This window comes from Oncorhynchus mykiss, chromosome 23, assembly GCF_013265735.2.
Source record: "Oncorhynchus mykiss isolate Arlee chromosome 23, USDA_OmykA_1.1, whole genome shotgun sequence".
Classification (NCBI taxonomy): Eukaryota; Metazoa; Chordata; class Actinopteri; order Salmoniformes; family Salmonidae; genus Oncorhynchus; species Oncorhynchus mykiss.
The window spans coordinates 37,463,233-37,484,353 of NC_048587.1; the positions used below are offsets into that span (position 1 = coordinate 37,463,233).

General features: G+C 41.5%; 1 protein-coding gene across 5 annotated transcripts in view; it reads left to right on the plus strand.

Annotated features, from left to right (window-relative positions):
* Positions 1-21,121, plus strand: part of LOC110502682 (KH domain-containing, RNA-binding, signal transduction-associated protein 2-like) — a 128,283-nt gene that overhangs the window by 98,908 nt on the left and 8,254 nt on the right. For 2 of the 5 annotated variants that reach the window (XM_036960398.1, XM_036960399.1), the window contains 4 exons: positions 7,342-7,424; positions 14,600-14,658; positions 14,877-14,953; positions 16,968-17,921. In XM_036960398.1, the coding sequence (XP_036816293.1) occupies positions 7,342-7,424; positions 14,600-14,658; positions 14,877-14,953; positions 16,968-17,081 (333 nt within the window). In that variant the 3' untranslated portion in view covers positions 17,082-17,921. Of the gene's footprint in view, positions 1-7,341; positions 7,425-14,599; positions 14,659-14,876; positions 14,954-16,967; positions 17,922-18,900; positions 18,945-21,121 lie in introns of those variants that run through there. The other 3 variants (XR_005039183.1, XR_002470359.2, XM_021580907.2) reach the window with 3 other exon arrangements.

Here is a 21,121-nt window from a genome sequence, read left to right on the forward strand (position 1 = left end):
TGAGTTCTGAGCGAGAGCCTGTGTATTTCTTGAGAGGCAAAAAGCTGGACATTTTTCTCCACAGTAATTGGGGGTTTGGAGTGAAGGTGGGAGCACAGACAGATACCAGGGGATTAAAGAATGAAGGAGTTTGTCCAGAACATTTCTTCCCCTCTTATTTTCCCCCCACGAATCTCACCTTGCTCTATCCTCTACTCCAGGACTCATTTTTCTCTCAGAGTGTTTTTCCCAGAGCGTATGCAGACCTCTCTCTCTATAAGGTCAAGGTATTTTTCCCACTGAAGTATACAGGATGCTGTGATGCCTTAGCGACTGTTCTCTGTCCTCAACCAGTACCTCCTTCTTGATGGGGGTGCAGAATATGGTCATGGTCAAGATAAATCAACAAAAGTATTTTAATCCCTGACATAACTTTATCCCTAACTTTAATTTTGTCATATCCATGTTCAAACTCATATAAAGCCACACAGAATTTAAATAGTCTTGAGGCAACAAAAGAGACAGGCGAGTATCTTAGTAGACTAAATCTTCAAAAAGTTTTTATTTTCCTGTCGCTACTTTCCTCTATTTGTCGTTGTAAAGACATACTGTATATGCTGAATACTGAATATGCACTGAGTGTACAAAACAATATAAACGTTCCTAATATTGAGTTGCATCCCTTTTTTTTTTTTATTAGTCGGGACATGGACTCTACAAGGTGTCGAAAGCGTTCCACAGGGATGCTGGCCCATGTTTACTCCAAAGCTTCCCACAGTTTCAGCTGGATGTCCTTTGGGTGGTGGACCGTTCTTGATACACACAGGAAACTGTGTGAAAAACCCAGCAGCATTGCAGTTCTTGACATACTCAAACCAGTGTGCCTGGCACCTACTACCATACCCCATTCAAAGGCACTTCAGTATTTTGTCTTGCTCTTTTTTAACCTGTCCTCCCCTTCATCTACACTGATTGAAGTGGATTTAACAGGTGTCATCAATAAGGGATCATAGCATTCACCTGGATTCAGCTGGTCAGTCTATGTCATGAAGTACACACTTCTTGTGGTTATAATAGGAATTTCTCCAGAGGAAGCTATGGCCTCTGTCAGGTTGTCAGTCTCCCTCATAAAACTGATATAATGACCATAATCACACCTGTTACACATAGTATTGATTCACAGCTGCAATCCAGAGAGAGAGAGAGAGAGAGAGAGAGAGAGAGAGAGAGAGAGAGAGAGAGAGAGAGAGAGAGAGAGAGAGAGAGAGAGAGAGAGAGAGAGAGAGAGAGAGAGAGAGAGAGAGAGAGAGAGAGAGAGAGAGAGAGAGAGAGAGAGAGAGAGAGAGAGAGAGAGAGAGAGAGAGAGAGAGAGAGAGAGAGAGAGAGAGAGAGAGAGAGAGAGAGAGAGAGAGAGAGAGAGAGAGAGAGAGAGAGAGAGAGAGAGAGAGAGAGAGAGAGAGAGAGAGAGAGAGAGAGAGAGAGAGAGAGAGAGAGAGAGAGAGAGAGAGAGAGAGAGAGAGAGAGAGAGAGAGAGAGAGAGAGAGAGGTTGAATTTCAAGGTTCCATTCCTGCTCTATATTTTGAAACATTATATACAGTGTAAAAGGAAGTGAAAGCACCTCGTTGTTGTGCTTGGTATTTTTGTATTTGAGTGCTTTTCTAGATCTCGAAATGTCATTGATCTGCCTATGAATTGTTGTTTTTGTATCCCGTAGATTTACCTAGCTTATGCCGTAACATACTATGAATAAACATCATGTTGCATGGCTTTACCTCTTCTTTTGTTTAAACAAATCAACGTATTGAAATCCAGGTAATCATAGCTCTTCCGTGGTTTAGCACAGCTAAAGCCTGTTTATTTTCCTGCTTTCACTGTCACCCACTCCCACTTTAAGCCAAACAACAATTCACAAAAAAAACAACCTAAATGTATCCTGCTATTTTGTGAATTCACTCACTTCAGAGGAAATGTAGCAATTTACTGGCTTGCCAACTATGGCAGAACTGGCAGTGGCAGAACTGAATTATTTCTAAACTGTATCACAAACGTTTTCGGTAGGTGTTGTGATTGGGATTCCATGATTTGGGCTTGACAATCGATGTCTAGACCAGACTGAACAGAAGACTTGTTACAATTATGCATATCAAGCAACAATTGTCTTTTAAATAGAATGAATCATAGAATTACTAAACATATATCATATACAATGACTCCACCAAAAATAAGAGGAAATAATAAATAATACTAACCCTGTACAAAGGAAGGGAAAAGAGGGGACTACAAGAACTTACACACAACTTACACAGACCCACATCAGTTCCAGACACCACAAGATCTAGAGCAGACCTCTTGACCAGACCTGGGTTCAAATACATGCCTTAATACATGAGGACCAAACACACCTGGGTTCAAATACATGCCTTAATATACAAGGACCAAACACACCTGGATTCAAATACATGCCTTAATACACGAGGACCAAACACACCTGTGTTCAAATACATGCCTTAATATACGAGGACCAAACACACCTGGGTTCAAATACATGCCTTAATACACGAGGACCAAACACACCTGGGTTCAAATACATGCCTTAATATACAAGGACCAAACACACCTGGGTTCAAATACATGCCTTAATACACAAGGACCAAACACACCTGGGTTCAAATACATGCCTTAATATACAAGGACCAAACACACCTGGGTTCAAATACATGCCTTAATACACGAGGACCAAACACACCTGGGTTCAAATACATGCCTTAATATACAAGGACCAAACACACCTGGGTTCAAATACATGCCTTAATACACGAGGACCAAACACACCTGGGTTCAAATACATGCCTTAATATACAAGGACCAAACACACCTGGGTTCAAATACATGCCTTAATACACGAGGACCAAACACACCTGGGTTCAAATACATGCCTTAATACACGAGGACCAAACACACCTGGGTTCAAATACATGGAGCATTTACATTTTTGTATTTGAAAATACATGACAATACTTTCCAAATATATTTCCAAATACATTCCATACATTCCACATTCCTTACTTGGAAATGTGTGTGAAAGTAATTGAAATATTTAAAACAGTATTTGAACCCAGGTCTGATCCTGACCTAAACTAAGCTCAACACTCTTGTCCGAGATCATTGGCCAAGATCCAAACCAGATTCTTGTGGGCTTGATAAGTCTTAAGGCCAATACACATGAAAAAGGAAAATTAAAGAATGTGTATTGTATTTCTTAGTGTTATAAACCTGAACACACCAACTCTACAGAGGCTACGCAGAGAAGGCCATAATGTGATTAAATGCAGGGCTTGGTGAGGCTTTGAAATACATATATTTATCCCCGAACAGAATAGATATAATAACCCAACGTCACACTGTGGAAATGGAACACTCTTTTCTCTATGTGATCTCCAAAGATATGTGAAATTCTAATAGTTGAATAAATGTGTGTATTTCTCAAATGTGGTGTCAGATAAAATATTGATGTAGCTCTTTTACGCACCCTATTTTTTATGCTCACTATTCTACATATGGGAAAAGCTTGCATTCTAGGAACACCATGCATGATAAAATGGAACAAAATTGCTTTTCTTGGGCTACCTTTAAGGATGGCATGCACGTCTGGAGTAATTGCTTTTTAACAATAGGCTTGGTTACACTGCTGAGTTCCCATTTGTGAACTAATTATGGAAATGGAATTCTCCATGCACAACTCCCCTGTTTAATAAAACACATGTAAGACACACACCTCAAATAGATTGTTTAATCATTTCATACTCTGACTCAGAAGTAGGCGGAATACCCAAAAGCCTTGGTATCAGTTGCAATACAAGGGATTCCCGACAGCCTTAGAAGAGGAGGAAAGATACAAAATACATTTGGCAAATACAACATATTCTTATTTCTCTATGAGACCAGTTAGGACCATAACCCTATTTGGTCAGGAGAACAGTGTCCTCCAAGGTCTTCACTATTTGGATTTGTATGTTTATTATGTTACTTTATATTACTCATTTGATTCAAATAGAAGGAAAACTCCCAGACTGAATAACAGCTTGAGAAGTTCTCCCTTTTTGTGGACTCTTTTTATGTCTCTCACATGCTGCAATAAATGTGAAATGCATAAAGCAGAGTGTGTCGCTTGAATATGCAGAGGAGTAAAATCAAGTCCGTTCAGCCACAAAAACTGGGTTGAAGCAGAAAGACAAAGGAACCCACCACTCATTTACTCTCCTTTCTCATTTTGGAGCTCTGCATTCAGAGGCAGCCCTGTGTGCAGATCAGTCACTGTCACGGGACATACAGGTTGTCAATTGATAATGAAGCATAGAGCTGACGGCCTTTAGCTTCTTGCGCTCCTCGCTGTCCTAATTACAGTGAGCCAGGACTCTCCAGCCCGTGTGTTAACACTTGATTTATTTCCTCCTTGCTTGTTCAATAGCACCAGCGTTAATTGGTTTTTCAAATGAGCGTTGAAATATAAGGATCATGCTTCATTAACTAGAGGGCCTGGCCGACCCCAGCACCCGCTATGCATTGCGTCTTGCAAAAGCATGTAAAGTTCAGCGAGGTGAAAATCCACAGCTCTGTAAACAAGCGTGATATTGATATAGTGATACTGTAGCAAGACAGTAGCCAATCAAAATCTGCTAGACCGTATCTCACCTTTGACATCCAACGTAGTTCGGAACAGTTCACAGGTCAGGTCACATTTAAATTTTTAATGTTTCATGTTTTTTTCCATTGAAAAACGTCAACAACAGTCATTCAGACTAGCTGTCATGGTAGTGGAAATTGGAAAGCAGTATATTTATTATACGTAATGAGTTAAAGTAATCTGTCACCAAATCATTTTTTTATTTTTAGGACATGTCTGGAGAATGTAGGGAAAATTCCATTCCATTCTGTTACAACGCAAGTACATGATAACCTTGAAATTGAAGCAATATGTAATTGCAGAATTGTCCTATATTGACATGATCCTGGCCGTCTCTCCCCTGACTGTTTTACATGTCAGCGGCAAACAGTGCCGAGGCGATGTGGAGCGTTCTGTCAGCCGGGAATGCTAACAAAACGGTCAGTTAATGAGATAGGTAGGCCTCTGACCCTGTCATTATGGAAAATACTCATAGAGAGAGGAAGTGAAATTAGATCCCCTGAACAACTTAATCCCTGACATAATCCCTAACTTCAATTTAGTCAAATCCATGTTCATACTTGTATAAAGCCACACAAGAGCCCACAGCAGAATTTAAAAAGTCTTGAGCCAACAAAAGAGACAGGCGGATATCTCAATAGACTAAAGCTTCATTTGACAAGTTTTTCCATTCCTTTTTTTATTAAACATACTTTATGTAGAGACGCTACTGTAGCATGCGTTATTAAAATAGAGACTGTTATTTCATATATATTCCAAGTAGCTGTGAGGGAAGGGAATTATTAAAGTCACATGAAGACTGTCTGTCATAAGGCAGCTGATGAGTAGTCTCGCATGAAAGTCTTGGCAGAAGTGGTTTTCATAGCAATAGAGCTATCCATGTAGTTGGATAATATTCATATCTTTGGAGAAGATTATTGCAGGGTTATTATTGTAGCACCAAACCCTTGTATTTTCTGGTAGGATTTTAAAACAGTCCGATGGCATCAGTGGGGCTCCCGATTGGGGCAGTGGTCTAAGGCACTACATCTCAGCGCAAGAGGTGAACTACAGTCCCTGGTTCAAATCCAGGCTGAATCACATCCGGCCATGATTGGGAGTCCCATAGGGCGGCGCACAATTGTCCCCAGTGTCACCGGGGTAGGCTGTCATTGTAAATAAGAATTTGTTCTTGTTCTTAACTGTCTTGCCTTGTTAAACAAAAAGATCCTCCAACTTTGATGGATATTGAAGCTATTAATCAAAAGAAAGAGAAAATAATTTGACTGTAATTTGCAATGGCAGACATTTTTTTGTGTGAGTACAAGGATGAGAAGACCCCAGGAGATTACAGGATGATGATGATTGACAGAAAGTAGGCACTTTGAAAACCAACCAAAACGCTTAAAATAAGCAAGATCCAACGATTAGAAAGTGTCTTCACCTTCAGAAATGTGACAGAGGAGATAGCAGGGCCAGAAATAAACATGGCAGTGACAGCAGAGAGGATTAAACAGCAGTAGCACACTTTGAAAAGAGTAGCTCAGCCTGGAGCCTGGGTCTGCTGCAACAGCCTTGTCATAATATGAACACGGACTGTCTGCAGCCTCTGTGCAGCCAGGCTCATTAAAGGAAGATATACTGTATGCCTATTTTCCTGTTCTCTCCAGTGTCTGGGAAGACATTACAGTAAACATGATCATATAAGTATTAGAACTAAAAATAAGAAGATCGTCGCTGAAACAATTGCTCTCTGGGAATTGTGGGTGTTTTTGACAGTGAAGTCTGGGGAAAGTGTTTCGCAATCATGACACGAGGATAGCAAGTGTTGTTTCTACAACTATTTAGTTAAAGTATGGACTTGAACTAAATAGTAATGAAGCGAATAGCAGTACATTTCTCCTTTTATATGCTTTCCCCATTCCTTGGATACAAAATAGTGTACAGTCTACAATAATTAGATCATGTACAACCGGATTGATATTCTTTGTTGTCAGACTATCACGTCCTGACCATAGAAAGCCTTTATTTTCTATGGTGGAGTAGGTCAGGGCGTGACTGGGGGGTGTTCTAGTTTATTATTTCTATGTGTAGTCTAGTTTTTGTATTTCTATGTTGGCCGGGTATGGTTCCCAATCAGAGACAGCTGTCTATCGTTGTCTCTGATTGGGGATCATATTTAGGTAGCCTTTCCCACCTGTTGTTTGTGGGATCTTGTTTTTGTATTGTTGCTTTACAAGCCCTTTTGACGAGCGGTACACAGACCTTATAGTATCATGTTTATACACATTATATATGTATTTTACTACATTATTATTGTGTACTTCATTGATGAGCGGCAGGTTTATATTGAAGTTACTTTTTTCTCTGTTGATCATTACAATAGTCACTGATCAAGAGTAAAGGCCGTATTAGTGTTGGCTAAAGGTCAGAGGTGAACAGAGTGTCTGATACACCCTGCTAGCAAGACAGCTTCCCTGCAAACCCTAATCAATAGTCCGTGTTAGACATGATTTAGTGTTGTCACCCCTCCCATTCAGGGACTATATGTGTAACAGAGATCTTTCGCCCATGGAATTAAGCATTGATTTTTTTAAATGTCCCAACCCTAAACAATTAAGACTCCTGCTAGGTTTGAAACAGAGCTGCTTTTACATTGGCAGAGGTTTCTTATTCTAGCTTTTTCTTTGACCTGCAGGGCTATGATGATGGATATGACGGTGAATATGATGACCAGAGTTATGATGCCTATGAGGAGAACTACAGCAATCAGTCAAAGAGGTGAGTTAGCTAACAGAAGGCCAGCTTTGCATACTTAAGCGTTCCTCTTTTTGCAAGGTAAACGTAATTTTGATGAAGTATGAAAATTGTTTGCATACATATGTACATAATTGGCAGACCATTCTCGTTTGTTTAGAACATTGCCAATTTCTCAGTCTTTGTCTTCCTCCCCAATATAGATTTTTGTTCTTAACTGCAGTATTTGCAATAGTACTGTGAAACAACCTCTCCTGAGGGCACTTTGTCTTATTCAAAAGGTTTTTAGTGAAGTTTGGCCGTTTCAGATAAGCCCGTTAGCACTTTTTAACTTATTGCATAGTAATAGCTGTGTTTCCTTTATATTTTTTGAATATACAGTGCCTTGCGAAAGTATTCAGCCCCCTTGAACTTTGCGACCTTTTGCCACATTTCAGGCTTCAAACATAAAGATATAAAACTGTATTTTTTTGTGAAGAATCAACAACAAGTGGGACACAATCATGAAGTGGAACAACATTTATTGGATATTTCAAACTTTTTTAACAAATCAAAAACTGAAAAATTGGGCGTGCAAAATTATTCAGCCCCTTTACTTTCAGTGCAGCAAACTCTCTCCAGAAGTTCAGTGAGGATCTCTGAATGATCCAATGTTGACCTAAATGACTAATGATGATAAATACAATCCACCTGTGTGTAATCAAGTCTCCGTATAAATGCACCTGCACTGTGATAGTCTCAGAGGTCCGTTAAAAGCGCAGAGAGCATCATGAAGAACAAGGAACACACCAGGCAGGTCCGAGATACTGTTGTGAAGAAGTTTAAAGCCGGATTTGGATACAAAAAGATTTCCCAAGCTTTAAACATCCCAAGGAGCACTGTGCAAGCGATAATATTGAAATGGAAGGAGTATCATACCACTGCAAATCTACCAAGACCTGGCCGTCCCTCTAAACTTTCAGCTCATACAAGGAGAAGACTGATCAGAGATGCAGCCAAGAGGCCCATGATCACTTTGGATGAACTGCAGAGATCTACAGCTGAGGTGGGAGACTCTGTCCATAGGACAACAATCAGTCGTATATTGCACAAATCTGGCCTTTATGGAAGAGTGGCAAGAAGAAAGCCATTTCTTAAAGATATTCATAAAAAGTGTTGTTTAAAGTTTGCCACAAGCCACCTGGGAGACACACCAAACATGTGGAAGAAGGTGCTCTGGTCAGATGAAACCAAAATTGAACTTTTTGGCAACAATGCAAAACGTTATGTTTGGCGTAAAAGCAACACAGCTGAACACACCATCCCCACTGTCAAACATGGTGGTGGCAGCATCATGGTTTGGGCCTGCTTTTCTTCAGCAGGGACAGGGAAGATGGTTAAAATTGATGGGAAGATGAATGGAGCCAAATACAGGACCATTCTGGAAGAAATCCTGATGTAGTCTGCAAAAGACCTGAGACTGGGACGGAGATTTGTCTTCCAACAAGACAATGATCCAGAACATAAAGCAAAATCTACAATGGAATGGTTCAAAAATATACATATCCAGGTGTTAGAATGGCCAAGGCAAAGTACAGACCTGAATCCAATCGAGAATCTGTGGAAAGAACTGAAAACTGCTGTTCACAAATGCTCTCCATCCAACCTCACTGAGCTCAAGCTGTTTTGCAAGGAGGAATGGGAAAACAAGCGACTTACAGCTGTAATCGCAGCAAAAGGTGGCGCTACAAAGTATTAACTTAAGGGGGCTGAATAATTTTGCACGCCCAATTTTTCAGTTTTTGATTTGTTAAAAAAGTTTGAAATATCCAATAAATGTCGTTCCACTTCATGATTGTGTCCCACTGGTTGTTGATTTTTCACAAAAAATACAGTTTTATATCTTTATGTTTGAAGCCTGAAATGTGGCAAAAGGTCGCAAAGTTCAAGGGGGCCGAATACTTTCGCAAGGCACTGTACAATATTCTGTACTTCACACGTCACATTCCATCTGTAAATATTGGACTAACATAATCAGTATTAAGGCCCCATATTCCCCCCTTCGAAATAACTGTACCATTTGTATTAGACAGTCAATCAGGACGGAAGGTAATCTAAAACAATTTTGGAATACTGAATCATGAATCGGCATTGCAGCATTTTTTACGGTGAAAGTGCCATCAGAGAGTGGCGTAGTTGGTTGTGGTGTTTGTTACAATGATGAATCATCCTCTGAGTGCTCCCGAGTGGCGCAGCGGTCTAAGGCACTGCATCACAGTGCTAGAGGCGTCACTACAGACCCTAGTTCGATCCCGGGCTGTATCACAACCAACCGTGATCAGGAGTCTCATAGGGCGGCGCATAATTGGCCCAGCGTTGACCGGGGTAGGATGTCATTGTAAATACGAATTTGTTCTTAACTGACTTGCCTAGTTAAATGAAGGTTCAAAATAAAAGACCAAATGTATATACAGTTGAATTTGGAAGTTTACATACATCTTAGCCAAATTGTAAACCAGCCTGTGTGTAGCTGGTTTAGAGGAGTCAGGTGCAGGACAGCAGATATGAGTAAACGTATTTACTCAAAATTCCACAACCTTGGGTCGAGAGCCAGACCTGGTCCCCCGGTGCGAACACTGGGGCCTCACTGCGGTAGCGGTCGGCACTCGCCTTCTGCCGCCTCACGGCAAGTTGCAGGTGCACATGGGCGGCGTCCCAGGTCTCCTCCGAGTGCTTAAACCATTCGTCCACCGCAGGAGCCTCGATCTGTCTCTGATGCCAAGGTGCCAGAACCAGCTAATACCCCAGTACTGAGTGGCGGAGTGAGTTTTGGGCCATCTCTGCCCAGGGGATGAACGCTGCCCACTCCCCCGGCTGATCCTGGCAATATGACAGCAGAAACATACCCACATCCTGGTTTACTCTCTCCACCTGCCCTTTACTCTCGGGGTGAAAACCTGAGGTGAGGCTGACCGAGACCCCAGACGTTCCATAAACACCCTCCAGACCCTGGACGCGAACTGGGGACCCCGATTAGAGACTATGTCCTCAGGCACCCGTAGTGCCGGAAGACGTGAGTGAACAGGGCCTCCGCAGTCTGTAGGGCCGTAGGGAGACCTGGCAAAGGGAGGAAACGGCAGGACTTAGAAAACCGGACTTAGAAGGCCGGTGTTGCCCTGTGATGGAGGAAGATCCGTCAGGAAGTCCACCGACAGGTGCGACCACGGCCGTTGTGGAACTGGTAGGGGTTGTAACTTCCCTCTGGGCAGGTGCCTGGGAGCCTTATGCTGGGCGCACACCTAGCAGGAGGAAACATAAACCCTCACGTCCTTGGCCAAGGTGGACCACCAGTACTTTCACTAAGGCATAACACACCGTCCGACCGATGCCAGAATGATCAGAGGAGGGTTACATGTGGGCCCAATAGATCAAACGGTCGCGGACAGCAGACAGAATGTACAGACGCCCAGCGGGACACTGGGGAGAGTGGGCTCTGTGCATAACGCCCGCTTGATGTCCGCGTCCAGCTCCCACACCACCGGTGCCACCAGTCAAGAGGCCGGAAGTATGGGAGTGTGATCCATGGACCGCTCCTCTGTGTCGTACATCCGGGACAGTGCATTCTGCATTCTGGGAACCTGGTCTGTAGGACAGAGTGAAAACAAAACGGGTAAAGAACATGGCCCACATTGCCTGGTGAGGGTTCAGTCTCCTCGCCGCCCGGATGTACTCCATATTGCGGTGGTCAGTCCAGATGAGAAAAGGGTGTCTAGCCCCCTCAAGCCAATGTCTCCGCCCCTTCAGAGCCTTGACAACAGCCAACAGCTCCCAGTCCCCCACATCATAGTTTCGCTCCGCCGGGCTGAGCTTCTTCGAAAAGAAAGCACAGGTGCGAAGCTTTGGTGGCGTGCCCGAGCCCTGAAAGAGCACGGCTCGGATGCGTCCACCTCCACTATGAACGCTAAAGATGGATCTGGAAGAGCCAGCACGAGAGCCGAGGTAAACAGAGCCTTCAGGTGACCAAAAGCCCTGTCCGCCTCAGCCGACCACTGCAGTCGCACCGGTCCTCCCTTCAGCAGTGAGTTAATGGGAGCCGCTACCTGACCAAAACCCCGGATAAACCTCCGGTAGTAGTTGGCAAACACTAGAAACCGCGGCACTTCCTTTACTGTGGTGGGAGTCGGCCAATTACGCACGGCTGAAATGCGGTCACTGTCCATCTCCACCCCTGAAGTGGAAATGCGGTACCCTAGGAAGGAGACGGACTGTTGGAAGAACAGACATTTCTCAGCCTTGACGTACAGGTCATGCTTCAACAGTCGACCAAGCACCCTGCGCACCAGGGACACATGCTCGGCGCGTGTAGCGGAGTATATCAGAATGTCTTCGATATACACCACTACACCCTGCCCATGAAGGTCCCGGAAAATCTCGTCAACAAAGGCCTGGAAGACTGATGGAGCATTCATCAACTTGTACGGCATGACAAGGAATTCATAGTGCCCTGATGTGGTACTAAATGCTATCTTCCACTCGTCCCTCTCCCGGATACGCACCAGGTTGTAAGCGCTCCTGAGATCCAATTTTGTGAAGAAGCGCGCCCCATGCATTGACTCGATCGCACTGGCGATGAGAGGCAGCGGGTAGCTGTACTTCACAGTGATCTGATTGATACCCCGATAGTCAATACAAGGGTGCAGACCTCTATCCTCTATCCTTCTCCTTCTCCGAAAACTGCCCGAAAGCGGCAGGTGAACTCTGCGTAATGGTCCATATCCGCGTCTCCTTCATACGGCGTTGGCCCACTCCAGGGCTTTGCCTGAGAGGCAGGAGAAGAGGGCGGACACGCTCTCACGTCCCGAAGGAGCCGGGTGGATGGTCCAGCTGGAGTAGGAACCCCTGGCATCCGGCAGCTGTCCTATCATACTCCCTCGGAAGCGCGAGCCGATTCCCGCTGGGACTGGGTGAAGGAGGGGTGGACAGTGGGGCTTGCTGTAGTGAGGCTGGTGGAGGCGCTGGAAGACCTCCTCCTCTCTCCCAACATTCCATCGTCTGCAGCACGCGATCCATGGCGGTGCCCAGACGTTGCAACATGGTCGCTTGCTGCTGGACACGCTCCTCTACCGCCACAGGGAGGGCTTCTGCTCCTGCTGACTCCATTAGTTAGGTGAGTGATTCTGTAATAAAGCCTGTGTGTAGCTGGTGTAGAGGAGTCAGGCGCAGGACAGCAGATATGAGTAATAAACGTATTTACTCAAGATTCCACAAATACAGCACAAAATATTTGAGCCCAAAATAACAGACCATAATACAAAACAAACAATCACTCACAAACAAACATGGGGGAACAGAGGGTTAAATAATGAACACCTAATTGGGGAATTGAAACCAGGTGTGTAAGACAAAGACAAAACAAATGGAAAATGAAAAGTGGATCGGCAATGGCTTGAAGGCCGGTAACGTCGACCCCCGAACACCGCCCAAACAAGGAGAGGGGCCGACTTTGGCGGATGTCGTGATACAAATACATTTAAAATCAGTTTTTCACAATTCCTGACATTTAATCCTAGTAAAAAATTCCCTGTCTTAGGTCAATTACGATCACCACTTTATTTTAAGAATGTAAAATGCCAGAATAGTAGAGAGAATGATTTATTTCAGCTTTTATTTCTTTCATCACATTCCCAGTGGGTCAGAAATTTACATACACGCAATTAGTATTTGGTAGCATTGCCTTTAAATTGTTTAACTTGGGTCAAACCTAGCCTTCCACAAGCTTACCACAATAAGTTGGGTGAATTTTGGCCCATTCCTCCTGACAGAGCTGGTGCAACTGAGTCAGGTTTGTAGGCCTCCTTGCCCGCACACTCCTTTTCAGTTCTGCCCCCAAATTTTCTAGAAGATTGAGGTCAGGGCTTTGTGATGGCCACTCCAATACCTTGACTTTGTTGTCCTTAAGCCATTTTGCCACAACTTTGGAAGTATGCTTGGGGTCATTGTCCATTTGGAAGACCCATTTACGACCAAACTTTAACTTTCTGAATGATGTCTTGAGATGTTTCTTCAATATATCCAAATAATTATCCTCCCTCATGATGTCATCTATTTTGTTAAGTGCAGCAGTCCCTCCTGCAGCAAATCACCCCCACAACATGATGCTGCCACCCCCGTGTTTCATGGTTGGGATGGTATTCTTCGGCTTGCAAGCATCCCCATTTTTCCTTCAAACATAACGATGGTCATTATGGCCAAACAGTTCCTTTTTTGTTTGTTACATCAGACTAGAGGACATTTCTCCAAAAAGTATGATTTTTGTCCCAATGTGCACTCTTTTCTGGCGGTTTTGGAGCAGTGGCTTCTTCCTTGCTGAGCGGCCTTTCAGGTTATGTCGATATAGGACTTGTTTACTGTGGATATAGATACTTTTGTACCTGTTTCCTCCAGCATCTTCACACGGTCCTTTGCTGTTGTTTCTGGGATTGATTTGCACTTTTCGCACCAAAGTACGTTCATCTCTAGGAGACAGAATGCGCCTCCTTACTGAGCGGTATGACGGCTGCGTGGTCCCATGGTGTTTATACTTGCGTACAATTGTTTGTACGGATGAACGTGGTACCTTCAGCCGTTTGGAAATTGCTCCCAAGGATGAACCAGACTTGTGGAGGTCTACAATTTTTTTCTGAGGTCTTGGCTGATTTCTTTTGATTATCGCATGATGTCAAGCAAAGAGGCACTGAGTGGGAAGGTAGGCCTTGAAATACATCCCCAGGTACACCTCCAATTGACTCAAATGGTGTCAATTAGCCTATCAGAAGCTTCTAAAGCCATGACATAATTTTCTGGAATTTTCCAAGCTGTTTAAAGGCACAGTCAACTTAGTGTGTGTAAACTTCTGACCCACTGGAATTGTGATACAGTGAATTATAAGTGAAATAATCTGTCTGTAAACAATTGTTGGAAAAATTACTTGTGTCATGCACAAAGTAGATGTCCTAACCGACTTGCCAAAACTATAGTTTGTTAACAAGAAATTTGTGGAGTGGTTGAAAAACGAGTTTTAATGACTCCAACCTAAGTGTATGTAAACTTCCGACTTCAACTGTATACTGTACTGCATTAGTGAGAGGCCCAAAGCCCTTTGTAAAGAGCTTGACTAATGGAAGTTATTACGCTCCTCTTTGTCTCAACATTGTTTTTTAATAACCTTTTTTATTTTTCAGCATTTCTGAATATTATGAATATGGCCATGGAACCAATGACGAAGCCTACAACAATTACGGTAAAACCATAGTGCATTTACTTATTTTATTTACACTGTTCCGAAGCCCTGAAATGAAGGCCACAAACCGACTCCCTTAATGGACAATATCCCGGTGTTATTACCAATGGTTGAATATTCATGAGAGTTCTTTAAAACCAAGTCATTCATTGCCTCAAGCCACCTCCATTATATAACCTGAATGGCTTCTCCTTCCTTTAAATGGGTCTACCTGCTAGGCTTTGATGCGAAAGTCATGGCTCCCAGCTCTCACTGGACAATACTGGCAGCTCCTCCATCACGATCCATAGAGGAGGTAATGTTTCACAGCTGAGAGATAAAGAAAGATGCCCATAGTTTTGGCCTAGGCCTGGTCATTCAGGAAAGTAGGCATTTATTGTCATGAATCAGCTCTGCAGAGGGGTTACTAGCTTGCACAGCCACAAAGTCATAAAATCTGACTTTAAACCTAACCCTAACGTTAACCACACTGCTAACCCTAATGCCTTAAATTAAGACCCCAAATAAATAAAACATTCATACATTTTTACGATATAGACAATTTTGACTTTGCAGCTGGCCCATCTAGCGGAAATCGCTCAGTTTTCCCTCCAGGGCAAGATTCATGACTAAGGTCAACCTGCTTCATTCAGGTCCAAGGATCAGCTTTTGTATGCATTGCCCATCATACCCTTTGGCTAGCAAGCTAGCTACAGGCCAGGATTTGATTAGAGATGCAGCACAGCACAATGTGCGCCAGTGAAGGCCCAGGGGCCTGACTGATGCCTATTGAAAAGGTGGAGGTGGATGTTCCGCCAGCGTTCTGCCTTTTGAACATGTGCCCTCATTGTGGATTAGATTGGATACCAGATCAGGGATGCTTCTGCTCTTGGCTCTCAGCCCTCTGCTCTCCACTGAAGCTGATTTCCAGTGTAGGTCTGCTACATCACGGTCATTCATTTTCAGCACGATGAAGTGTGGACGCAACAAAAACCAATGATTTGATTTTCTGCTCCATAAACACTTTGCGACATAGAACCAGAGCTCTGCACAGTGAAGGAATTTGCTCTTTATGTAATTTGACTCAAAAAATGAGCTCCAGCCACCCAAGCCATAGACTGTTCTCTCTGCTTCCGCACGACAAGCAGTACTGGTGCATCAAGTCTGACACCAACAACCTCCTGAACAGCTTCTATCCCCCAAGCTATAAGACTGGTAACAAAATGGCTGAGTTGACCCTTTTATTTTATTACATTTTTTTCACTGTCTCTATGCACACTCACAGGACTCTACACACTCACGTACACACATAGGCACACGCACGCGCGCATGCACGCACACACACGCACACACACACACACTACCTTATGTTATTTTTTTAGCTCTGCATTGATATTGATTACTGCATTGTTGGGGTTAGAGTTTGCAAGAAAGGCATGTCATTGTACTTGTGCACGTGACATTAAAACTTGAAACTACAGCCTGAATGAGCCAGAGCTCAGTTTTGGGCCGACAGAGGACAGAACGCTCATGTACTTAATTTACAGTGCTGAGAGCAGTAACCCCAGTGGTACCTGCAGTAGAAAACAAGGACCTGAGAATACTCTCATGGACATGCATGCCCTTGTTAAGAAGGATTAATGCCCAAGATATGACAAGGATTTTCTATTTTTTGAATAGCCTGTATTAATGTAACCCTTTTGCAGCTCCCCCAGAAGCTATAGTCCCATCCCACGTGACAACAAGTTACATGGTATTGCCTTATACACATAATAGTATCATGTGATGCAGTATTGCCCATAGAAATAGAATGACTTGGTCTTATAACTTGATATAACATGTGGATGAGGGCTAACAGGAGTGGCTAGGGACACACTACTTTGTATTGTATGTTCTGTAAAGTCCATAGAGCGTTGATCCCAAGCACATATTATGAATGAAGCATATTGATCATTAAATTAGGGTGACATTGCATACTCAACCATTGAAGTGGAAAGAACAGCGAGCGTGAAGCAAAAGCACGTCTGTGAAGGGAATCATTGAATTGGTCATTGACCAAGACCAATTTCTACAGCGAAAATGTATTTGCTGCATTATTACCCACCTATAGATAAACTTTGGCAAACAAAAATGTCACAATTAGACATGTAAACAAAACATAAGCATTGCTTAGACAGGTTGAATTGAATTCAAAGTTTAGTTTGTCTTTGACTTATTATAGTTTGTCTTTGGTCTACCACAGAATATTACAGTAGTTCCTTACTTTGAACTTGATATGAGTTAGTATCTTACTACAGTATATAATGTTGTCTGAACTCTACCTCTTGCAGAAGAGGAGTGGACGACAACCCGTCCAACACTCAAAGCCCCAGCAGCAAGGATCTCACGTGTGGGCTACAGAGAACATCCCTATGGTAGATATTGAAGGGGCTCCACACCTGTGACCTCTGACATAAGACAACCATATGATTGTTTAATTTCCTCCCAGAAATGTTAGATTTTTTTATAACATGGACTCTTTTTTTAGAACAATTAGTAGAGAAAACAAAAGAAATACACTTGTGTTTCAATAAACATTGGAATGTTGTTCTTGGTTGTCAATGATTGTCTGTCCCTCGAAAAATAAAAGCATGAAGTTGTCACAGAACTTGATGCTTCTTGATAGCCCTTAGGGAACTTTGATTTCAGGATGAAAATGGGTTGCTACTATTGAGTAAAGTTAACCTAGGTGATAACTTATTTTTTTCTATATTTGTTATGATGTTAGATTTTGATCTTGTAAAACTAATTAAACATTTTTTCGTGTTGGGTTGAAAGCATTCAGCTATGTATGTAGCTTACTAAGTGCTCTGTTCTGTGTTTAACTTGTATTTGTAAATAAAACATATATTAAAATAACATAAAGCACCATGTGTACGCTTCTCTAAATAGGTGGCCATAAATTGGTAAATTTGTTTTGCCATAATTTGTTAATAAAGCTGAACCTTTTTGGTAAAACAGAAACATTTGAAGTACTTGTTTCTAGCACTAAATGCCTGCTTGGTTTCAGGTCATTGCTAAAATGTTTTTTGATACAGAAAGTCAACAAAAAAAAAAGAATTTTCGAGACTTGTCTTTCGTAATTGTTGTGTAGATAACATGCAGTAACACGATAAAGAATCTTTTGTTAAATACTTTCAAAGTAAGAGCCAAATTGTTCCTTGAATCTTGGTTAGTAATTTTAAATGTATAACATGTTAATGGAAAGCAACTGTTTAGACTAATAAATGGATTTTTAAGCTATTCTCTAAGTTTGATCTTATTAAACACAAATTCTGATTGAATTGTTTGCACTAGCATGTCTCTGAGAATGATATGGCGATAAAAGAGGTAAGAAAGTCCCCCTATACTACCATAATATTGTCTAAATGCCTTCAACCTTTTGAACTTGGCTCGTATACAGTTCTCGACAAACAGTATGTGAATATTGTAGACATTCACACTCGTATGCCATCACTGAGTGAATGAATGGGATGGACTTAGATTGCTGTGTCTTTTATCAGCAACCCATCAGTGTCTCTGCTGTCTTTCTCTTTTCCATTTTTCTTATTCTACCTTAGAAAGCTGCTGTAATTTCCAGTGCTTTTACATATCACCTCCGCCGATGGCCGTTTAGAGATCTGAATTCTGTTTTGTGACTAGTAGACATGAAGACTGAAGGCTTATTAAGGCAGTAGATCGCGGGACTCAAAGGATGACTAAACCTTAAGCAGGTAACCCTAATAATAACTCTAATTTTGCGTTTGCCAATTTATAAATGACTATAAAAAAGTTACTTACACTTAAAAAAGTAAACCTGTCCCTCCTAACCCCCAAATAAGAGGCACTCTAAAACCACTAATTCATGTTAACTAGAGACTTAAAAAATGACTCGTCAAAATTAAGAAAATAACACAACAATCAATTAAAGACACTAAAACTAAAATGAATGTCTTACCAGCTAAACTTTAGCTATATAACCAGAACACAAAACGACCAAATAGTTTTTCTGAAATTAAATTGTCATATTCCTATGGCTTTTGTCCTACCCTGAATTGGTTTACTTTTTTGACAGTAACATACTTTAGGCTTCTCATCCTGTGTAGAGTCCATAATGTTGCATTGCATGCGATCATGAAGTAGTTAAGATAATTGGTATTTTCCAGTCTGACAATTTTTTTCTTCATATTTGATACTATTTGAAATGGTTTGTCCAGTCATAATGACATTGTTTTCCCCCAACAGGTGTAACATATTGTGTGAACTGTTCGATAAGGGGAGTGTGAGAGGTAAATGTATTAATTCCTCATCCATGAATTCATTTCTAAACTATCATTTAACTATTTATTATTTTGTATCGTCTTGCCTCAACCAATCACAATCAATATTTCTCTTTTACTACACTATTTAATATAGCCCCCCTCAGTTATGAATAACATACATTGTAATCTGGCAGTTTACCATGATAAAGAGCTTTGAAGTTGTTTGGCAAGCATCCTATTTCAGTCCCCACTTTGCCTGAGGGAAGCTGATAGATGTCTCTAGATTCAACAGTAAAACATAGAGCAGCCCTGAGAGACCTGAAACTTCTGTGTTGCCGCTCTGATTTTTTAAAAGGATCAATTCTACCATGATATTGAATTCTGGGTAGTGCTACTTCACCACAACAAAATGGGAAAGCAATTAATATGTACATACATTTCCAATAGTGCAATGTAAGCGGTGCTGAATACTAAAGCTAGCTTGTTGTTCCTTGGAAGGGGACTGGTCCATCTGTCTATTGTGTGAGGGGAAAGCAGATTGTGTCCGTGCTTGTTGTTATGTGCTCAATGCTTTGCAAGTATTTTCATCTTAATGTATTTGTTCAATGCATTGTGTACCTTTGGAAATGTAGAGAAATATACGCACTGCTCCACCCAGCACATTAAAACATTTCATTAACACAAAAAACAAATGTACAGCTACCATAAACGTCACTATACATATGCTTGCTTTTGAAATAGCAATGACACCTCATATACAATGTTCATTTTTAGTGACACGATTTTATAATTTGAATAAACACATGGGATAGATATGTTACTGTAACACAGAAAAGAATACTTAGAAAACACAGGAATGGCTTGCTGTTGGACATTTGCAGTTTATTTCGCTACATACTATAGAATTCCCTTGACAATGGAGAAAATGAACTGAGAAAATAATTGTCCTTTCGTTCAAATGTACAGAATTCCCCTCCATAACAGCCTTGGTTTCAAATACAGCAACTAAAAGAACTGCATGTTGGAGTCTGTTAACACAATACAATTAATAATCTACTTAGCAGAACAACATAGCAGCAGATACATGGGGTTTGCTCGAAGGTAAAGTCTGTGCTGAAGAATGCAGTCTTGTTGGATAGAATATTCATATTAATTACACACATGAATGTCAGTCTTTTGGGAGTATCTTTGCTCTAATGGAATTGTGCCCTTCTACTGCAATGCTTCTAACATATGGGTAATTAAAAGTTCAATTAAAAATTATGCAGCAGTATTAGCAAGGCAAATCAAATGGTAAAGTAATATCTAGTTAGAGAACACTTAATGAAGCATATTATTTGTGGGAGATCTGCTGTAGGAGGTGACTTGTTTGTGGTAGCCTAACTGGTTGCCTATTTTTAACACAGGGTCCTTCAAACTATATTAGACAACAAACATAAACAAACATTGGTAGAGATGTAGGCATCTAAAACCGCTGCATTAATATCGGTAAACTACTTTCTGTTTACCATTCATTTCCTCATTAGTGGCATCACTATCAACACATTTCCCTTAAAGGGGCAATCTGCAGTTGCTACATGTTTTTTTTCTTTTTTACATTTTTGTACCCATTGATTCTCAAAGATTATAACTTATATATTAGCCTCATGAGCTTAGTTTCTCTGTCGTACCCCATCAGAACCCAAAATATAAGCTTGTTGTACTCCAATGTTTGTAAACAAAGTAAAACATGGTTAAAACTATAATTTTGATATCATGGATGGTCAGTTTTTTACGGAAACAATAGCCAGGTGTACTCTTTGTTATTGTTTCAACCGTTGATTGGCCCTTTAAGTTATTAAATCAATCTCAATATGCCAGTGGATTTATTGGCATCTGGTGGCTCACATTACACTCCTAACACTTTCCATACCTTTCTGGAGTACGATACCATTATATGCCTTACCTGAAGTCATACAAATAACATTAAGTAGAAATGTGTTAATCTTAAATACCTTAAGGGCTGAGCTGGGATCTTTATTACAATACAGATACACATAGATGCAGTGATAATGGCCACTGGCCAGCTCAGATGCTTCCTGTCGTTAATGTCTTTCTGAAGCAGCGATGGCATAGTCGGCAGGCTGATCTTGATAAAGATGTGACATTAAATAGATAGTTAATTTACTTCTGAACTAGATATTAGATAAACCTCCTGCAAACCA